At 47.3% G+C, this 16272-nt stretch overlaps 1 protein-coding gene and 1 non-coding gene across 5 annotated transcripts in view; one reads left to right on the top strand and one right to left on the bottom strand.

The window, feature by feature from the left end:
* Positions 1-7300: 7300 nt before the first annotated feature.
* Tubgcp5 (tubulin gamma complex component 5) overlaps positions 7301-16272 on the bottom strand; it is a 28886-nt gene continuing 19914 nt past the window's right edge. For all 4 annotated transcript variants that reach the window (XM_063249791.1, XM_063249792.1, XM_063249793.1 and 1 more), the window contains 8 exons: positions 15361-15543; positions 14423-14507; positions 14217-14337; positions 13627-13805; positions 12607-12732; positions 12058-12146; positions 10209-10309; positions 7301-8230 (listed from right to left, as the gene is read on the bottom strand). In XM_063249791.1, the coding sequence (XP_063105861.1) occupies positions 8184-8230; positions 10209-10309; positions 12058-12146; positions 12607-12732; positions 13627-13805; positions 14217-14337; positions 14423-14507; positions 15361-15543 (931 nt within the window). In that variant the 3' untranslated portion in view covers positions 7301-8183. The remainder of the gene's footprint in view (positions 8231-10208; positions 10310-12057; positions 12147-12606; positions 12733-13626; positions 13806-14216; positions 14338-14422; positions 14508-15360; positions 15544-16272) is intronic.
* LOC111755545 (U6 spliceosomal RNA) lies at positions 8837-8941 on the top strand. Its single transcript, XR_002790104.1, has one exon. It is a non-coding gene; the product is annotated as a U6 spliceosomal RNA (small nuclear RNA).

The following is a 16272-nucleotide window of genomic DNA, read 5'->3' as shown; positions in this document are numbered from 1 at the left end:
CTCATCTCAGATGCCCATTTTTGGACTGGGTCTTTGAATCCGGAGGGTCTGATTTTTTTCAGTTCTTTGTATGTTTCAAGTCCCTTTGTCAAAGATGAGGTGACTGTGTCCGGAGTTGTTTCTGCATCTTCTACTCCGTCCCATTGGTCCTCGCATCTGTGTGTTTTTGTTGTCGTCGTCTTGTTTTGTTGCCAGTACCATGCTAGTTTTAGCGCAGTAGCTCTGTAGTATGACTTCAAGTCAGGGATTGTGATGCCTCCTGATTTGCCTTTGTTGCCCAGAACTGTTTTTGATATTCCAGGTGTCTTTTGGTTCTAAATGAATTTGGGGAACGTTTTCTCCAGTTCTATGAGGTATGCTAATGGTATTTTGACAGGAATTGCATTGAATCTGTAAACCATTTTAAAAGTATGGCCATTTTCACTGTGTTGGTTTTTTTCTACCCAAGAGCAGGGACACCTTTCCATTTCCTGATATCCTCTTAGCTCTCCTTTTTCATAGTACTATACTTTTCAGTGTAGAGGTCTTTTAATTCCTTTGTTAGATTAAGTATTTCTGTCTCTGTCTCTCTTTTTTTTTGTATTTTTTTGCGAGGGGTACTTGGGATCGAACTCATGACCTCCTGCTTGGCAGGCAGGTGCTTATGCCGCTAAGCTAAATCCCCAGCCCTCCCTTTTTGATGCTATTGTGAAAAGTGTAGTTTCCCTAATTTCTCTCTCAGTGAGTCTGTTATTTGTGTACAGGAATGCTGTTAAATTTTGAGTGTGCTGTTAAATTTTTGCATCCAGCTATGCTACTGAACCAGGTTATTAAATGTACAAGTCTTTTGGCGGAGTACATGGAGTAAGGAGATGGGGAGGAAGCTGTGTAAACGTGACAGCCAGCAGGCACAAGGAGGGGAGACCTAGGGCCAAGCTCAGGGAGTATGATAACTGGGTGGCCCAAGGTTAAGCATGCAATCTCTATCTACTAAGGCCCGGTAGGAAGCCCAGAGCTGCCTCTCAGAAGGAGAGTAGCTGGAAGTGGTGGTGCAGGCCTGTAATCCCAGCACCGGGGAGGCTGAGGCAAGAGGGTCACTGCCGGACTGAGGTCAACCTGGGCTCCAAAGTGAGTTCAAGGCCAGTCTGCACTGCATAGTGAAATCTTTTCTCAAAACAAAACAAAACAAAACAAAACAAAACAAAACAAAACAACACAATAACAACCAAAAGGGAGAGCAGTTCTCCTAGGCGGCTCCAAGGCTTTGCTTACGCACCCTAAAGGCTTGTACTGTGGTGCACCTTCAGGGCCTGGGAAGGCTCAGAAGCCCCCTCCAGCTGCTGGTGCTGGCTCGGCCGGCTCACGCTCCCAAGTGTGGAGCAGCTCACACAGCACCCTGGACTGTGGCAGGGCCTTTTCTTACGGATGCCAACCAAACTCGAGCTGGCTGTGGTTACTGGTCAGCGGGGCTGGAGCAGCAAACACTGGAGGAACAGTGGCCTCCAAAGGTCAGAGGCCCATGGGGCACAGTGCCGGCTCTGCTGACAGCCACCTTCAGAGGACTGGGATGGCGGGTCTCTGAGCGCCAGCTGAAGCGCACTTTCTCACTTCTGGTCAGTCTTCTGATCTGAACTTCTGGCTCAGAAAAGACATCTTAACATGCCTGGATTTCTAGACCTGCGACGTCTTGCTGGGGAGTAGCAGGTCCCTGCGTTTTCATGAGTCCTTTCCTACCTCTGACATATGAGCGTCTTACCGTGAGTCTGGAGTGGTTCTTCTTCCTCCCCAGCAGGACTAAGCAGCACAACAGCCTTATACAGCAGACTAGAGCAGCACAGTGTCTTACGGAAGGCAGAGGTAAATCACGTCACAGGGCTCAGCCTGAGGAAGGCAGGGAAGGTGTCACGGCCTCGCCAGACAAAGGCCAGTGGCTTCTGTGGGCCTATAGAAGAAGAGAGACATTTGCCAGATTAACAGGTGCACACCAGGTACCAGAGGATGCGGTCATTTGTTTAAGCAGCCCAATTTTACGTCACAGCAGCTACATCTGGTTAAGATTTCAATAATCTACTCATCTCCCAACAGCCATCCACAAAGCAAGTGGAATTAAGGATGCGGTGGGAATCACCACCCGTGTATCTTTTTTGTTGCTGCTGTAGATGGTTTTGAGACAGGATTTTTTTTTTTTTTTTTTTTGTCTTTTTTATCGGTACCCGGGATCGAACTCACGACCACCTGCTTGCAAGGCAGGTGCTTATGCCGCTGAGCTAAATCCCCAGCCCTTGAGACAGGATCTTGCTTGTAGCTCAGGCTGGCCTTGACTTCATGGCGATCATCCTGCTGCTGCCTCCTGAGTGCCTGAATTACCCATCTTGGTAAGTGCCCATGGTATGTGCCATGACGCCCATCTTTATCTCTGAAGTTCTGGGTGATGGCAGCATAGCTGCAGTGCCCCCGAAAGGTATGATTGCTTTAATACTCTTCTCCTATGCAGAGGCACTGCCAGTGTCCTCCACTTGGTCTTCCTCAGGGTAATGGCCCCGCTCCCTAGTGAGGGACTAGTGTGGGGATTCTGTGCATGCTGGAGCTGGAGAGGTAACTAGAAGACAGGTACAGAGGCTCAGGCCTCCGCCGTGAGCGGACGTGGCCAATGCCCGCTGACCACTGACTTCCACATTGCCAGCAGAAGTTCACCTCTCCCTGGAGTCTCTAGTCCAGCGCGTGCTTTTGGCTCCGTCCCATGCATGTACTGAGGTCCCGTGTGGCAGAACCACAGGGCCTCACCGCCAGCGGGGCTGTGTCTTCATCTGCTGGTGCTACAGCATTTTCTTCTGAACTCTTTTCTGCTTAGTGATTAATAGGTGCTTACTGTGAAAAGCTCCGGGAAAAGACACTGCCGATCTCTGTGGCAACTGCTGTACCCCAACTCCTCCCTCTTGGCTGGACCTGTGCCCAGGTGCCCGCTGGAAGCCTTTTCCTGCAGGCCTGACTCAGGTCAGGCACTCCCCAAGGCACTGCACTCCCAAACCAAACACATGGACCCAATGACGTAGCAGCTGCGTTCCTCGTACTCAGAACTGTGTTCACATGACACGTGTGCATGGACACTCACACCAGCTTTGTGCACAGCTGCCAAGTCCTGAGAGTGTATCCTGATAACGGAGTAGTGTTGGGCACTAGCAAGCCATGAAAAGACAAAGAAGCCCAGTGTGGTGGTACAAGCCAGTAATTCCAGTGCTCAGGAGGCTGAGGCAGGAGGGTCACTGCAAGTTTGAGCCCAACACAGGCTACCTAGGTAGTTCAAGGCCAGCCTGAACCACATAGGAATGCTGTCTCAAAACAAAGGAAAACAAAACAAAACAAAAAAGAAAAAAAAAAAAAGCCAGGGAAGAATCTTAAGTGCACATTACACATTGAAAGAAGGCCATTTGAAAGGACTCCCAGACTGCCAAGGCCTGGGAACTCGCACAGGGCCCGTGTGTGAAGGAGGCTGGTCCCCGGCCTGGGCCCTGCCCTGAGGAGGTGGCAGGGGCAGGCAGGAAAGCCACGGGGACTGGCGGCGGGCCTGGGCCTGGGCCTGGGCCTGGGCCTTCCCTCCCACCTCCCACCAGCATGTGCTGCCTGCCAAGAGGCTTCTGCCTCAGCAAAGGCGGAGCAACCAGAGCAGGGTGGGCGCCTGGGAACTCACTCGGGAGCCGGGAGCCCACATAAACCTTTCCTCTCCCAGCTGTCCCACTCAGGTGTTTGGTGACTGAGAATCGAATGACTTCAGTTAGGCAAAGCACAGGGACCGTGCGAAGATCACAGTCACCAGGGCTTGGGTGGAGGGAGGTGAGGCACAGGGAATATTTTAGGGCCACGAAAACATTCTCCCTATTCTGTCACGGTGGGTGTGATCATACACCTCCCCAAATCCACTAAATATGTAACACTCTTTTATTCTACAGAAATTAAATTAACAATCTGAACTAAATTGTTACAGGTTATAATGCTAACTGTAATCCCTAACAAGCACTAAAAACCTCCTCAAAATACACAGAAAAAGAATCAGTGAAATAAAAAACATGTTTTTTACACAAATGCAGCAGGGCAGACACAAAGATACATAAATAGGACTTTCAGAAAACAAGAGTAGCAAACAAAGCCTATCTTATCAGTAATTATACATATTTCTTATAGTAAATATAAACAAACTTTACAACTGAAAAGCACAGACACCTACAGATTTGCAGACATTAAGAAATTCCAACTGCTTGCTCCCCCACCAGACCCATTTTCCTTTATTTTGTCTTCTGAGACGAGGTCTTCCTGTGGCTGGCCTTGGACTCACCCACGCTCCTCCTGCCGCAGCCTCCCTAGTGCTGACATTACAAGTGTCCACCACCACACCCCGCAGTAGATACTCTACATTTGAAGCCACAAACGGGCTGGAGGTGTAGCTCAGGGGTAGAACTTTTGCAAGCATGTATGAGGCCTTGTGTTCAGTCCTTGGTACTGGAGAACAAAGATAAAAACAAAACAAAATCCTGTGATACAAGTAGGCTGAACCTAGAAAGATGGAGGGGAAAAAATAAAAAAATACAGCATGAAAGAGAAAGTAAAGGAAAATAGAAGTGGCGATACTATTATACAAAACAGACTTAGAGATGGAAAATTTTAGGGGAAACTAGAGACAGAATATGTGGTGATAATTAAGTCATTAACTCATCTGTAAGCTACACCAAGTATAAACATGTATCTAACTAACACAGAGCTCTAAAATACATTATACAAAACTTACAGAACAGGAGATTAAACAGACAATTCAGCAGTGATAGTTGGAGGCTTAAGAAAAAATGTCAACAACGTATAAACTAGACAAAGACTGAACAATTCCTTAAATCAACTAGATTATAAGAAATCTATACTAGTCAACAACAGGAAAACACGTATTTTCTCATGTACAACAGAAGATCCTCTAAAACAGACCATATGCCATTTCACTGACATTCTAAAAATATTTAAATTGCCAGGTATGGTGGCACACACCTGTAATCTCCTCGCCTGGGAGGCTGAGGCAGGGATTGTTGTGAAGTTTCAGAGTAGCCTGGCTACAAAGTGAGCTTGAGGCCAGCCTGAACTGCATAGAGAGACCCCATCTTACATACACACAAGGGGCCGGGGATTTAGCTCAACAGCACAACTGCCTGCCTGGCAAGTGCTAGGTCGTGAGTTTGATTCCTGGTACCCAATAAAACAAACACACACACACACACAAATTAAGTCATACAGAGTACACTCTTTGGTCAAAATGAATGAAATCTGAAATCAGGGACAGACGTTTGAGAACCTCACTCATACATGGAAATTTAAAAGCATTTCCCTAAACACCAGTGGGCTGCTGTGGTTTGGATGTGGTCAAGTGTTCTCTGGGGTCACTTGCTGGGGGCCCTTTGGAGGAGGTTAAGGTATTGCTCGGAGACCTCTGAGCTCTATACAGAGTGAGCCCAGCCCCTGTAACTCTCTCTTTTGTCTTTTTATCGGTACCGGGGATCGAACTCACGACTGCCTGCTTGCAAGGCAGGTGCTTATGCCGCTGAGCTAAATCCCCAGCCCCAACTCTCTCTTTTTTTAAGAGCAGAATATATTTACTGAGAGAAAAAGCTTCTGAGAGAGACAGAAGGGGTCCCAAGTGGCTTGCTGAAGACTGACTTTTCTGGGGTAAAACCGCCAAGTGAGGCAGGACTGGGGTCGGGGAAACATGGGAACTTGCAAGGTGGGCATGAGGGGGACAGAAACTTTGGCAGCAAAATCTGAAGCATTAAAGATCTGTTACCTAAACAAGTTTCAGTCCAGAGTCTATGAAACGAACCCTCACCTTCATCCAGTGATCTCGGTGGGAGACCTACAGGAACAGAACTCCCCATCTCTGGTACGAATTTATGCTCTAAAATTGAAGAATGAATTTTAGAAACAACAGAGGTTAAGGGCAAGAATGTATTTACTGGGAGAAAGCAAGCTTCTGACTGAGACACAGAAGGGCCCGAGCGGCTGCCTGCCTTTGTTCTCTGGTGATCGCTTCTTCATGCCCGTGCTCTTCCCGCCCACCAGTGGATCTCCACTGAAACCAGAAGCAAAAGGCAGAGGTGAGAAGTCTGTAGTTTCATCAGAAAGGAAGTGTCTGCAAAGTTGGAGCCACGTACAGCACGGTGGAAAATATCATTAAAAAGAAGCCAAGGACTTTGCATCAGGACAACAGGAAAGACTTTGAAGACATCTCAGGCAGGAATCAGTAGGATCCCACATTTGCAAGACACAAGGGTATGAAACTACAAAGCTGCTAGGGAAGAGCTGCGAGGGAATTTGCTCCCTGGGATTTTATTCACAGCACACAGCTATCCAGACACTCAGGCCTCTGCAGCCATGACCCAAGGGAGTCTGTCTAGTGTTCAAGGTACCGCTGACCTTGGTGTCATCGACATGGTCCTGGTTTTACAAGTTAGGGAGCTGTGGGAGCTTCCATTCACTGTTCAGAAGGCCTGGGAGGCCAGGCAGTCCGCCCCTGAGCAGGCAGTGCTGGAGCTAAGTGGGCAGAGAGGCCACGGAAGCTGCAGCTGGCAGTGCTGTGCAGTGGCCACCCAGCCCTTCGGCATCCGCGTCTCAGACTTGCCCCAGGTGTTGGTTATGGAGCTGAGGGTTTCGGGTCTACCCAGGTGGGTTTCTGTCTTGCTTTGGTCCCATTCATTTCTATTTGGAATTGAAATGTTAACTCTGTGACAGTATATGTTTACAGAGGGGCTCACAACTGTAACTGCCTTGATTCTAGGAGACTTCAGCAATGCGTGAGCTGTTAGCACTCTGCTGACCCTAGAGACGTACTAAATACATTTTATATGAGGTTGGCAGGCGGCTTTTGGGGGCCAGAGCCAGAAGGGTACAGCTGACAGGGTACAGGAAGGGACCGTGTGGTGAGGGGGGCACAGGCCACGGCCGGAGGGGTGAGCTCTTGGCCTGGCAGCTGCCCCTCCTTCTGTGCGTGCGGTCACGTGTGGAACACCGTCTCCCCCGCCAGGCCCCCTGCCCACCCTTTCTGCTGGAGCCAGCCAGCCCCGAGTAAAGCTGTGAGGCAAACAAATCCCCCTCCTTGAAGCTGTGTAGCAGCTTTTGTTTGTGACAGGAAAGTAGCTAATGCAAAGGTGCAACTGAAGATGACCAGGGACAGGGACTTGGGGCTGTTTCAGGAAGTGGGCAGCACATCCCCACTTACAGTACTCACCTGTTCTTGCAGTGGTGTCCACCAACAACTGCACACCAAAAATACACAAAGAAAAGGTCGAAAAACTGAATGGTAAACATAATTTATTATGAGACATAACTGGTTAGCTCACAGAAGTTTCTCAGAAATGCTGAACAATAGTACTTTGCACTGAGCATACTTGGCTATATACATTGCACGGTGTGGTATTTTCCATTTTGGGAATGTCCCCTGACATAAAAATATAAACACTTCCAGGTCAAATCTGAAACAACTTTTAGGGAAGATGAAGTACAAAACTCTACATAAAAAAAAGTCCTGTGATCAAGGTGCAGCAGAAACAGAAGAATAAAAAGAATTTTAAGAGCATTAACTTGCTAGTCCTGGAGGCCACACCTGTTATCCCAGCATTTGGGAGGCTGAGGCAGGAGGATCACTGTGAGCCTGAGGCCAGCCTGGGCTACATAGTGCATCCAAGGCCAGTAACATTACACAGTAATGTGACATTACAAAGTGAGACCCTGTCTCAAAAAAACAAAACAAAACAAAAAAGTATTAACTTACATTTAATATTGATAATTATATTCTTAAAAGGTATATAATTTTTAAAGGTACCAATGTTATAAATCTATAGCTTACAACAGAAAATGCAAGAGTAAACAGCCTTTATACACTGGCATTATGTACACAATCTTATTTACACACCTCTTTCCAGAGGAAACAGAAACTTGAGACATGGTTTCCCTGTGCAGCTCTGGTCTGCTCTGCTCACTGTCACCCAGGCTGGCCTCCCACTCGTGATGACCCTCCTGCCTCAGGCGGCTAAGTGCTAGAATCACAGGCCTGAGTCACCACACCCAGCTACTGTCTCTGAAGATGAACCAAAATAAAAGCCATCTCCTTCTCAGCTACGTGTGCTAGAAATGTCTGTGCATGAGGGTGGCATTTCAGGTGTGTACACTGCAGACACTTAATTCTGTTCCATGCCAGCCATCAGTGACAGAGCCAGAGATTCCACTGTGGGAAGAAAAGAAATAAAGGTTAAAAAAATAGGCTTATGGGTATTAAAATGTGTGCATATGGCTATAGCAAATTCAAAACTGAAAGTATGTATGTGATTTTTTTTTGAGACAGGGTCTTGCTATGCAGTTCAGGCTGGCCTGGAACACAGGGCAGCCCTCCTGCCTCAGCTTCCAGAGTGCTGGGATTGCAGGGGTGTGCCACCACACCCGGTGACACTCGCAAGTTTTTAAACATGTGTTTAAACATGTGTTAACTACAGGTGCTTTTTAAATGTATCATAAAGATGACTGTCTACTTTGCTAAATATAAACAGAAAAAGTCAGTATGACTCATTTCTATTTCACACAGCTTTAATTTTGCAAACAGAAATTCTAGCTATTTTCCTGAATGAATTTCCACATAAAATCATAACCTCTGGACCCAGCACTCAGGCAGGTGAGTCCTACACTGCACAATGCGTCCCCCCGCATGGCCGCCCCAGCACAAACTGCTGACCGTCTCAAGGTCTCCTCTCACGTGGTGGGAACATGGGGCATTTCAGGCTCTAACTACAAGGGGAGTTTCAACCTCATGTACTTCTTCACCAAAAGCCCGGGCAGAGTGCTCGCTCTGGCAGCACATATACTAATTGGAACGATACAGAGAAGATTAGCATGGCCTCTGTGCAAGGACAACATACAAATTCATGAAACATTCTGTATTTTTTTGAGATATTTATAAATAAATGGATGAAACTTGAGACCACACTCATAAGCGAAATAAATCAAACTCACATATATAAATATCAGATACTCTCCCTAGTGTAAGAAATGGTGAGAGGGGCTGGGGATTTAGCTCAGCGGCATAAGCACCTGCCTTGCAAGCTTGTGGTTATGAGTTCGATCCCTGGTACTCGTAAAAATCCAAAAAAAAAAAAAAAAAAAGAAATGGTAAGAATACGTAAGAGTTTATGGTTATCATGATTCCCCATTACATTGCTCTGAAGCCTTACGATGTGTGCATTCATTGGTTGGCATGGTTTTATTCAGTTTGTTTGATTTATTATGTGTGATGATATGAACAGCGATTTTGAAGAAAACAAGACATTATGGGCGCCAGTGCGGATTTAATATCATCTTGCTTTGAAGTCCTACCATGCTTTTGTTCTTCTGTTTCCATTGGTTCTATCATGTTGTATCTTATTGGATTTTAATATGTGAAAGTATAAACAAATTTTTTATGGAAAAGAGATATTGTTGTTTTCTGTTATTTGGTTCTGAATGCCCTGTAACACTGTCATTCATTCTCTTGAATGGTTTTATACTATTTTGTTATGTTTGATACTATTGTATGTGAAGGTATGTTCAACTATTTCAAAGAAAGACATTATGGTGGCTACTGTTATATTGGGTTGTCTTGTGGTGAAGTATGGTGTTGCTTACATAGTTTTGTTCTGTCCTCTTTTGTCTTAATCTCTTTAAAATAAAATTAAAAAAAAAAAAAGCCTGGGCGGGGTATCGCGCAGTCTTCCTTTGCACAGCCCGAGCGCGCCCTCTGCTCCGAAGGCCCTGGGAGCTCTCCACCCGCACAGGCCAAGAACGCGTGGCTGCGCGGCCTAGTGGTAAGCGGCAGCTTCAGGCTTTCACAGAGCTGTCCTCGGGAAGGGAAGGGAGTCCCAGAGGCCAGCGTGGCGGCAGCGGCCAGTCTACTCTGCCAGCTGTTCTGTTCCTTCTGGTTACAAAGCCGCTGAAGTAACAAATGGTAGCACGGAGAGCAAGACCTCTAGTGCTAGTGATTTCTGTTTTGTAATCATTTACCTCCCAGCAGTTCTGAGAAAACAAAGACTAGCACAACTGCTAAGAGGCTTTTCAGTTGGAAAATGGTGAGAAATTTAAATTTTTCATGTGATAAGTAAAACAGTGACTTAGCGAAGACTACAGGGTTAGCTACAAGAAAGCCCACAAGCAGCAACACTGAAACGTGGTGTACTCACAATGGGGAAAAGATCCTCTGCAGACAGCTTTGTTTAAAATAGTTACAAGAAACATGTGGCAATTCTTAAAATCGGACTCCATTTTCTCTATAGACTCCATTCTAGGAAAGAAAGTAAATTTCAGATTATACAAGTGCACAGAGTCTAATAGGTTAGCTATACAACAGCCTTGGAGTAATTTCAAATATATAAAGTATATACTTTATAATCATTTAAAATTCTAAATCTGAAGATTATAAAAACATAAATATAAAATATCCTGCTTTATTTTATGATAAAAGGTTCAGTCCGATAGAAAACTATGTTTTTTTCAGACAGTGTTTACTTCTGGATCTATTCTGTTTTCCTTCATACAGCTCTGTATTTTTATTTCTTACAAGCATATATTCTATGAAATAAAGAACTTTACATTAAGGACATGAAATTTTTAAATTTACAATTATAAAATTAAAAAAAAATTTTTTTTGCAGCACTAAACATTAAATCCCAGAGACTCTACACTCCTGGCCCTTTAAAACTTTTTAAACTTTTAGATAGAGGCTAAATTGTCCAGGCTAGCCTCAAACTTGCAATCCTCCTGTCTCAGCCTTCCAAGCAGTTTGGATGAGAAGTGTGTTTTTATTTTTAATTTTTATTTTGGTGGCACTGGGGATTGAACTCAAGGCTTCTGCACTGAGCTTTACCCCATTCCTTTTGGTATTTATTCTTGCTAAGTTCTTAGGCTGGGCTTAAACCCAGAACCCTCCCGTCACAGTGCTGGACGTGTACTGAAGGGGAAGGTCCAGCCCACACAGACAGAATGACAGCAGGGCCGCCCTCCCTTCGGCAGGGCCCCTCGCCAGCCAGGCTGCTGACACCTGTCAGCCCTCACAGTGTTCAGGAGAAGTCTGAGACGTCAGAGAGTTTTAGTCACAAACACACACTGTAAGTAAACACACTTGTGAAATCAGCCGTTCCACCCTGCCTGGAAATGTGTCACCACTGTTCCATACAGAGGACCGTGGTCAGCAGGTGCCCAGCGAACTGCACTCTGCTGCTCATTCCCTGTCCTGCTTCACGTGGGCCCGGGACCAGTGGGCGCCCACCCGCCCCGGCAGCTGGGGAGGAAACCGAACCAGCGCGAGCTCCGCAGAGCACATTCAGCAGCAGTTTCTCTTCCCCTCCGTGGTGACGGGAAGAGAGGAAGGGGTTCCGCACTGGGGGCCTGCAGTGGTACAGGAAGACTTTAGTTTCTCTCCCGGCAGTGTGATCTGGGCCATCTCAGCCCTTCGGAGAGCAGCCCTGGTTCAGGTGTGAAGGACACCAGCGCGAGCGGGGGAGACAGGACACAGGGCGCGTCGTCACGGGGACTCCTGAAGCAGGGCGCACACGCTGGGTGTTCTGTTCTACTTGTGCGTGTGTGTGTGTGAATATGTCTGTAATAAAAATATACAGAAATAGTAATAAAATCTTGTCCTAATTAACAGGCTTTGCATTCTTCTTACTATTCCACCTCTCTTAAAAGAAATGCAGGGGCTGGGGATTTAGCTCAGCGGCATAAGCGCCTGCCTTGCAAGCAGCCAGTCGTGAGTTCGATCCCTGGTACTGATAAAAAGGAAGAAGACCAAAAAAAAAAAAAAAAAAAAAAAAAAAAAAATGCAGCTGGGTGTGGTGGCGCACACCTGGAGCCCCAGCACGGGGAGGCTGAGACAGGAGGATCTCTGTGAGTTTGAGGCCAGCCTGGGCTACAAAGTGAGTTCAAGAGCATCCTGAACTGTGCAGCAAAACTCTCTCTAAAAAGAAAAAAAAGCCAGGTAAAAGGAGAAGTGGACATGGTCAGCATCTTGGAGATTACCAGGGAAATACTCACTGCCAAGTGCCCAGGCCTGCCTGCCATCCTTCTGCAAACATGAGGGCCAGGTTCAACACCTTCATGATGGCTTCCTTCACAAAGCTGACCTGGAAGCAGAGTTGTGGCAGAACACGGCCCTGAAACTGTGCTGGGCAGAGACCACGCCCTTCCCCAGTGCAGCTATGTCACACAGAAAACGCTCAGCAGGGCGCAGACTGCCCTCCAAGTGTGACCAGCGGTGCCCAGAACATGGAGGACCGGCAGGACACAGGGTCACCAGGACAGCAGGGACAAGCAGCTCTGAGCAGCTGTAACACTGCTCAGTCCCGTGCAGCCATGCTGGGTTGGACATCTAGAATCTGTGAGGCAGACACCGCTCGCTAACTGACCAGTGGGGTGCACTGAGCGCCACAGCAGCAGCATGGCTGGCGGTCAGGCGCACACACGCAGCCTCACAGGCCTGGCCTTCGCGAGAGAAGCCCGCAGGGCAGTGACACATGGTCACAGGGCAGATGCTCCCACGTACCCTGCTCCCCGGCCCGCTGGAGACATGGTGACACTATGTACCTTTTCCCTCAGCAGACATCGGTCGTGAATGGTGGACAAGTACCGATAGTGAATTTTAATCAACTGATCCAAGTCCTTGGCTTCCTCCACTTGATGCTGAAACTCTAGCCCAGTACTGTGGAGAATCTTGAAGACAGAGACACAAAGCCTACTGAGAACACGTTTTCTGTGGGGTCTGTGCGATGCACTCAGCTTCCATGGCCTGTGCTGCTCCCCTCCAGTGCTTCCTGTGGTAGGCAAACCCTGCTCTCCAGGCGGCTGGGGGTCCTGGTTCTGGCTCCACGGCCTCGAAGGGCCGGTCCTCGGGACGGCCACGTGCACACGAAGGCCATGCCTAGGTCTGGAGCAGCAGGCTTCTTGGCAGGAAGGCACAAGTTCACCAAACTGCACAGGAAGCGCACAGAGCTACAACAATCACCAGGCTGATTTGCTGTAATGACCACTATCGTTTCCTTTTGTTTCAAGACAGGGTCTCATTGTGCAGTTCAGGCTGGCTTTCAGTTCACTGTGTAAGCCCAGGCTGGCCTTGAACTCACAGTGCCTCAGCCTCCTGCATGCTGGATTCGGCCTGCACCGGCCCCAGGCCTGGCTCTCATTGTATTTATTTATTTTTTGAGGCAGAGTCTCATTATATGGTGCAGGATGGCCTTGAACTCATGCCATTATCCTCCTCAGCCTCTCAAGGGCTGGGATTACAGGTGGGCACCACCACTCCCAGCTGTCCTTTTAGTAACACAAATAACTCAGGTGAATTTAGGGTTAGGGACAGCCATCTGAGGGTAGGGTGCTACGGCTCCTTTTTTACCTGCAAATATATATATATATATATATATATATGTATGTGTGTATTTTAACTTTTTTGAGACAGGGTCTTGCTACGTGGTACAGGCTGGCCTCAAACTTAAAGCAATCAACCTGCCTCTGCCTCCCAAGTGCCAGGACTATCGCGTGCACCACCATGCCGAGCTGTAAACACAGCGAATCATTCTCCACAAGTGCTGCCTACATAGTGACACCAACCCGCGTCATGATGTAGTTGTGCAAACTGTTCACGAAGTGCATGAGCTTCACGCGGAGGAGGAACATGCGATGGATCTGCTGTCTGGCTGGGGCCTTCTGGGATCCGAGCTGAGCACTCAGGTCCTGTTCACACACAAGGCCTCTTTTAGGCTCGGCTTTTTCAGCCGTGTTAGCCAGTTCTGCAAAAGACAGAAAGAGCACGCATTCAACCCACCGCCCCAGTGCAGAGGGAACGCAAGGCGAGGTGGGGGTGGAGGTGGAGGCGGAGGCGGCGGCATGGGGAGCCCTGACAGCTGCTCTGGAGGAGGGTCCACGGTGCCCAGTCACGGCGTCCTCACTGCACGAGACACAGCCAGGTCCCAGCAGCTGCCCCTTAAGCTTTTTTCTGTCAGTTAAGAACAGCTGTCGGGGCTGACCTGCCAGTACATTTTTGTGCTTCAGACTGACTGTTCCTATAGTTCCCTGCGACTTCAGAGAGCTGAGGTCTGCACAAGTGCTGCCGTAAACACGTATCTGCTATCTGTTCACCCTCACAAAATGCTTTTCAGGCTAAATTTACATATAATTTATCTGTTGAAAAGAGATCTTACCACCAAAGAGTAAGACATCCAGACTGTATTTTGCCCATTTTATTTGCAAAAGGAGAAGGAACACTTGGTTATAAATTTTTTGACATTCCAAACTTATAACAATGTCCACAGGCCAGGGCACCTATGAAAACAAAAACAAAATTGGAACAGAAAATCCCTGACTCCATGCACCTTTTAGTGTCTGTAAAAGGAACAGGACCATTTACCTTGTAGCTCAGGGTCAGGCCATCTAAGACATGAACAGGCAGTTTCTTCTTAGCCGTGTCGACATTTTCAAAAGATATGGATAACCTAAACAAAGACATGCAGTTTTAGCTTGGGACAGTGCTATGTCCACACAAAATTCTTAAATACACTGTACTTCATGAAATGCAGACATGCCCACCAACATATTTTACAGCACGTACTCCAGAAGAGGGAAGAGGGCTGGAGGGGGCGGCATATGCCTGCACTCCTAGCACTCTGGAGGCTGAAGCAGGAGGACCCCAGCGAATCTGAGGCCAGCTTGGCCTACACAGTGCCTCAACTACATGGCGAAACCCTGTCTCAAAAAAACAAGACACATACACATACACAAGAGAAAGGAGACCAGGAAGAGGCGCCAAGTTTTTAAATAATGAGCTTAATGAGCTATGAAAAAAATTCTTAGCAACGGTAGGAAGTTCATCAGGAATGGGCTGGGCCTGGACCGAGCAGCCCAGCAGGCAGCTGGAACCAGAGGAGGCCACACTGCGGGCAGGTCACCTGTGCAGGAGGAGCGAGGCCAGGACTTGGACGGTCCGGAGAGCTGGACAGTGCCGCCTGACCACCCTCTTTCATTTAGCGGGTGAGTCACTGAGCTCCTTCCCACCTCGATTTACCCTTTGCTTACTCTCCTCCCCCATCTCCATTCTGAGATAGACACAGGTCTTGTTATATTGTCCAGGAGGGCTTCAAACTCCTGAGCTCATGCAATTCTCCTGCCTCAGCCTCTCGTGTAGGTGGGAGGGTGGGCATGCCTACTACCATGCCCAAGTTTTTCTTATTTGTAAAATAATTAGTAAAAGATAAAATAGCGATAATGAGAGGATAAAATACTCACAGAGGACCTCCTGCCACACGATTTACTTAGATTACTTAAAATAAAGGTGCTCCTGTACCTTACCGTGAACCATCTTCAGGGTAACGCTGTCCGACGGCCTCTTGGAGCTGGACGTTGAGAAAAGACACATTCTGCCAGGGTTCCTTTTCTCTTATCTTGTCAAAAATTGATGTGTAGAAGTCATACATGGTGTCCCCGCCTTCCATGAGGAAGAAATTCCTCATGGCCTGCAAGTACTCCACCAACCTGCGTGGGCAGAGCGCACTGACAGGCCCGCACCGCACACGTCTGTGTTAGAAACAGTGACGCCTGGCGAGACTTTCCTCCCCCAACAGTAACAGCTTCATAACCAGAAAGCAGCGTCATCTCACCGTAACAGTACAGAAAACTGGGCAAAGTCACAGAATAAATCAAACCAACACCTATCTGTGTTCTACTGCCCACGGGGATTTACACATTTGGGAATACTTAGTTCAGTCTTTGTCTCTAAGCATTTAATGAATTTTCAGTTTCCACTGTATTATATCCATTACTTTTTAGCTATAAGAACAGTTTACATTATTTAAAACTCTGTGTCCACCTATTTCTATGAACTTCACAAAATTCACACGTGGATACAGACACAGCACACTTTAAAGAACTTGTCATCCATTATGAAGTAATTTTATGTTTGCCATTCTGAAATTAAACTTTCTACAGATATTCATTTTTTTTTTTTAATTGGTACCGGGGATCGAACTCACGACCGCACACTTGCAAGGCAGGCACTTACGCCGCTGAGCTAAATCCCCAGCCCCATCTTTTGAGATAGCTTTAGAAATAAAGACTCAGATTTCACAGCACAGTTAAGGAAAGTAGCGATGGCTAACAGCCTCTCAGAAGAAGGCTGTTTACTACGCACCCATTCCCTGTGTTAGGGCTCCGAGCTAACAGGTCCCCAACACCTCAAGGTTTGGAATCACAGGGGGTTCACAC

This window comes from Cavia porcellus, unplaced genomic scaffold, assembly GCF_034190915.1.
Source record: "Cavia porcellus strain 051 isolate PalLab524CR breed Dunkin Hartley unplaced genomic scaffold, mCavPor4.1 scaffold_6, whole genome shotgun sequence".
NCBI classification, from domain to species: domain Eukaryota; kingdom Metazoa; phylum Chordata; class Mammalia; order Rodentia; family Caviidae; genus Cavia; species Cavia porcellus.
This window is presented reverse-complemented; position numbering and strand designations above follow the sequence as displayed.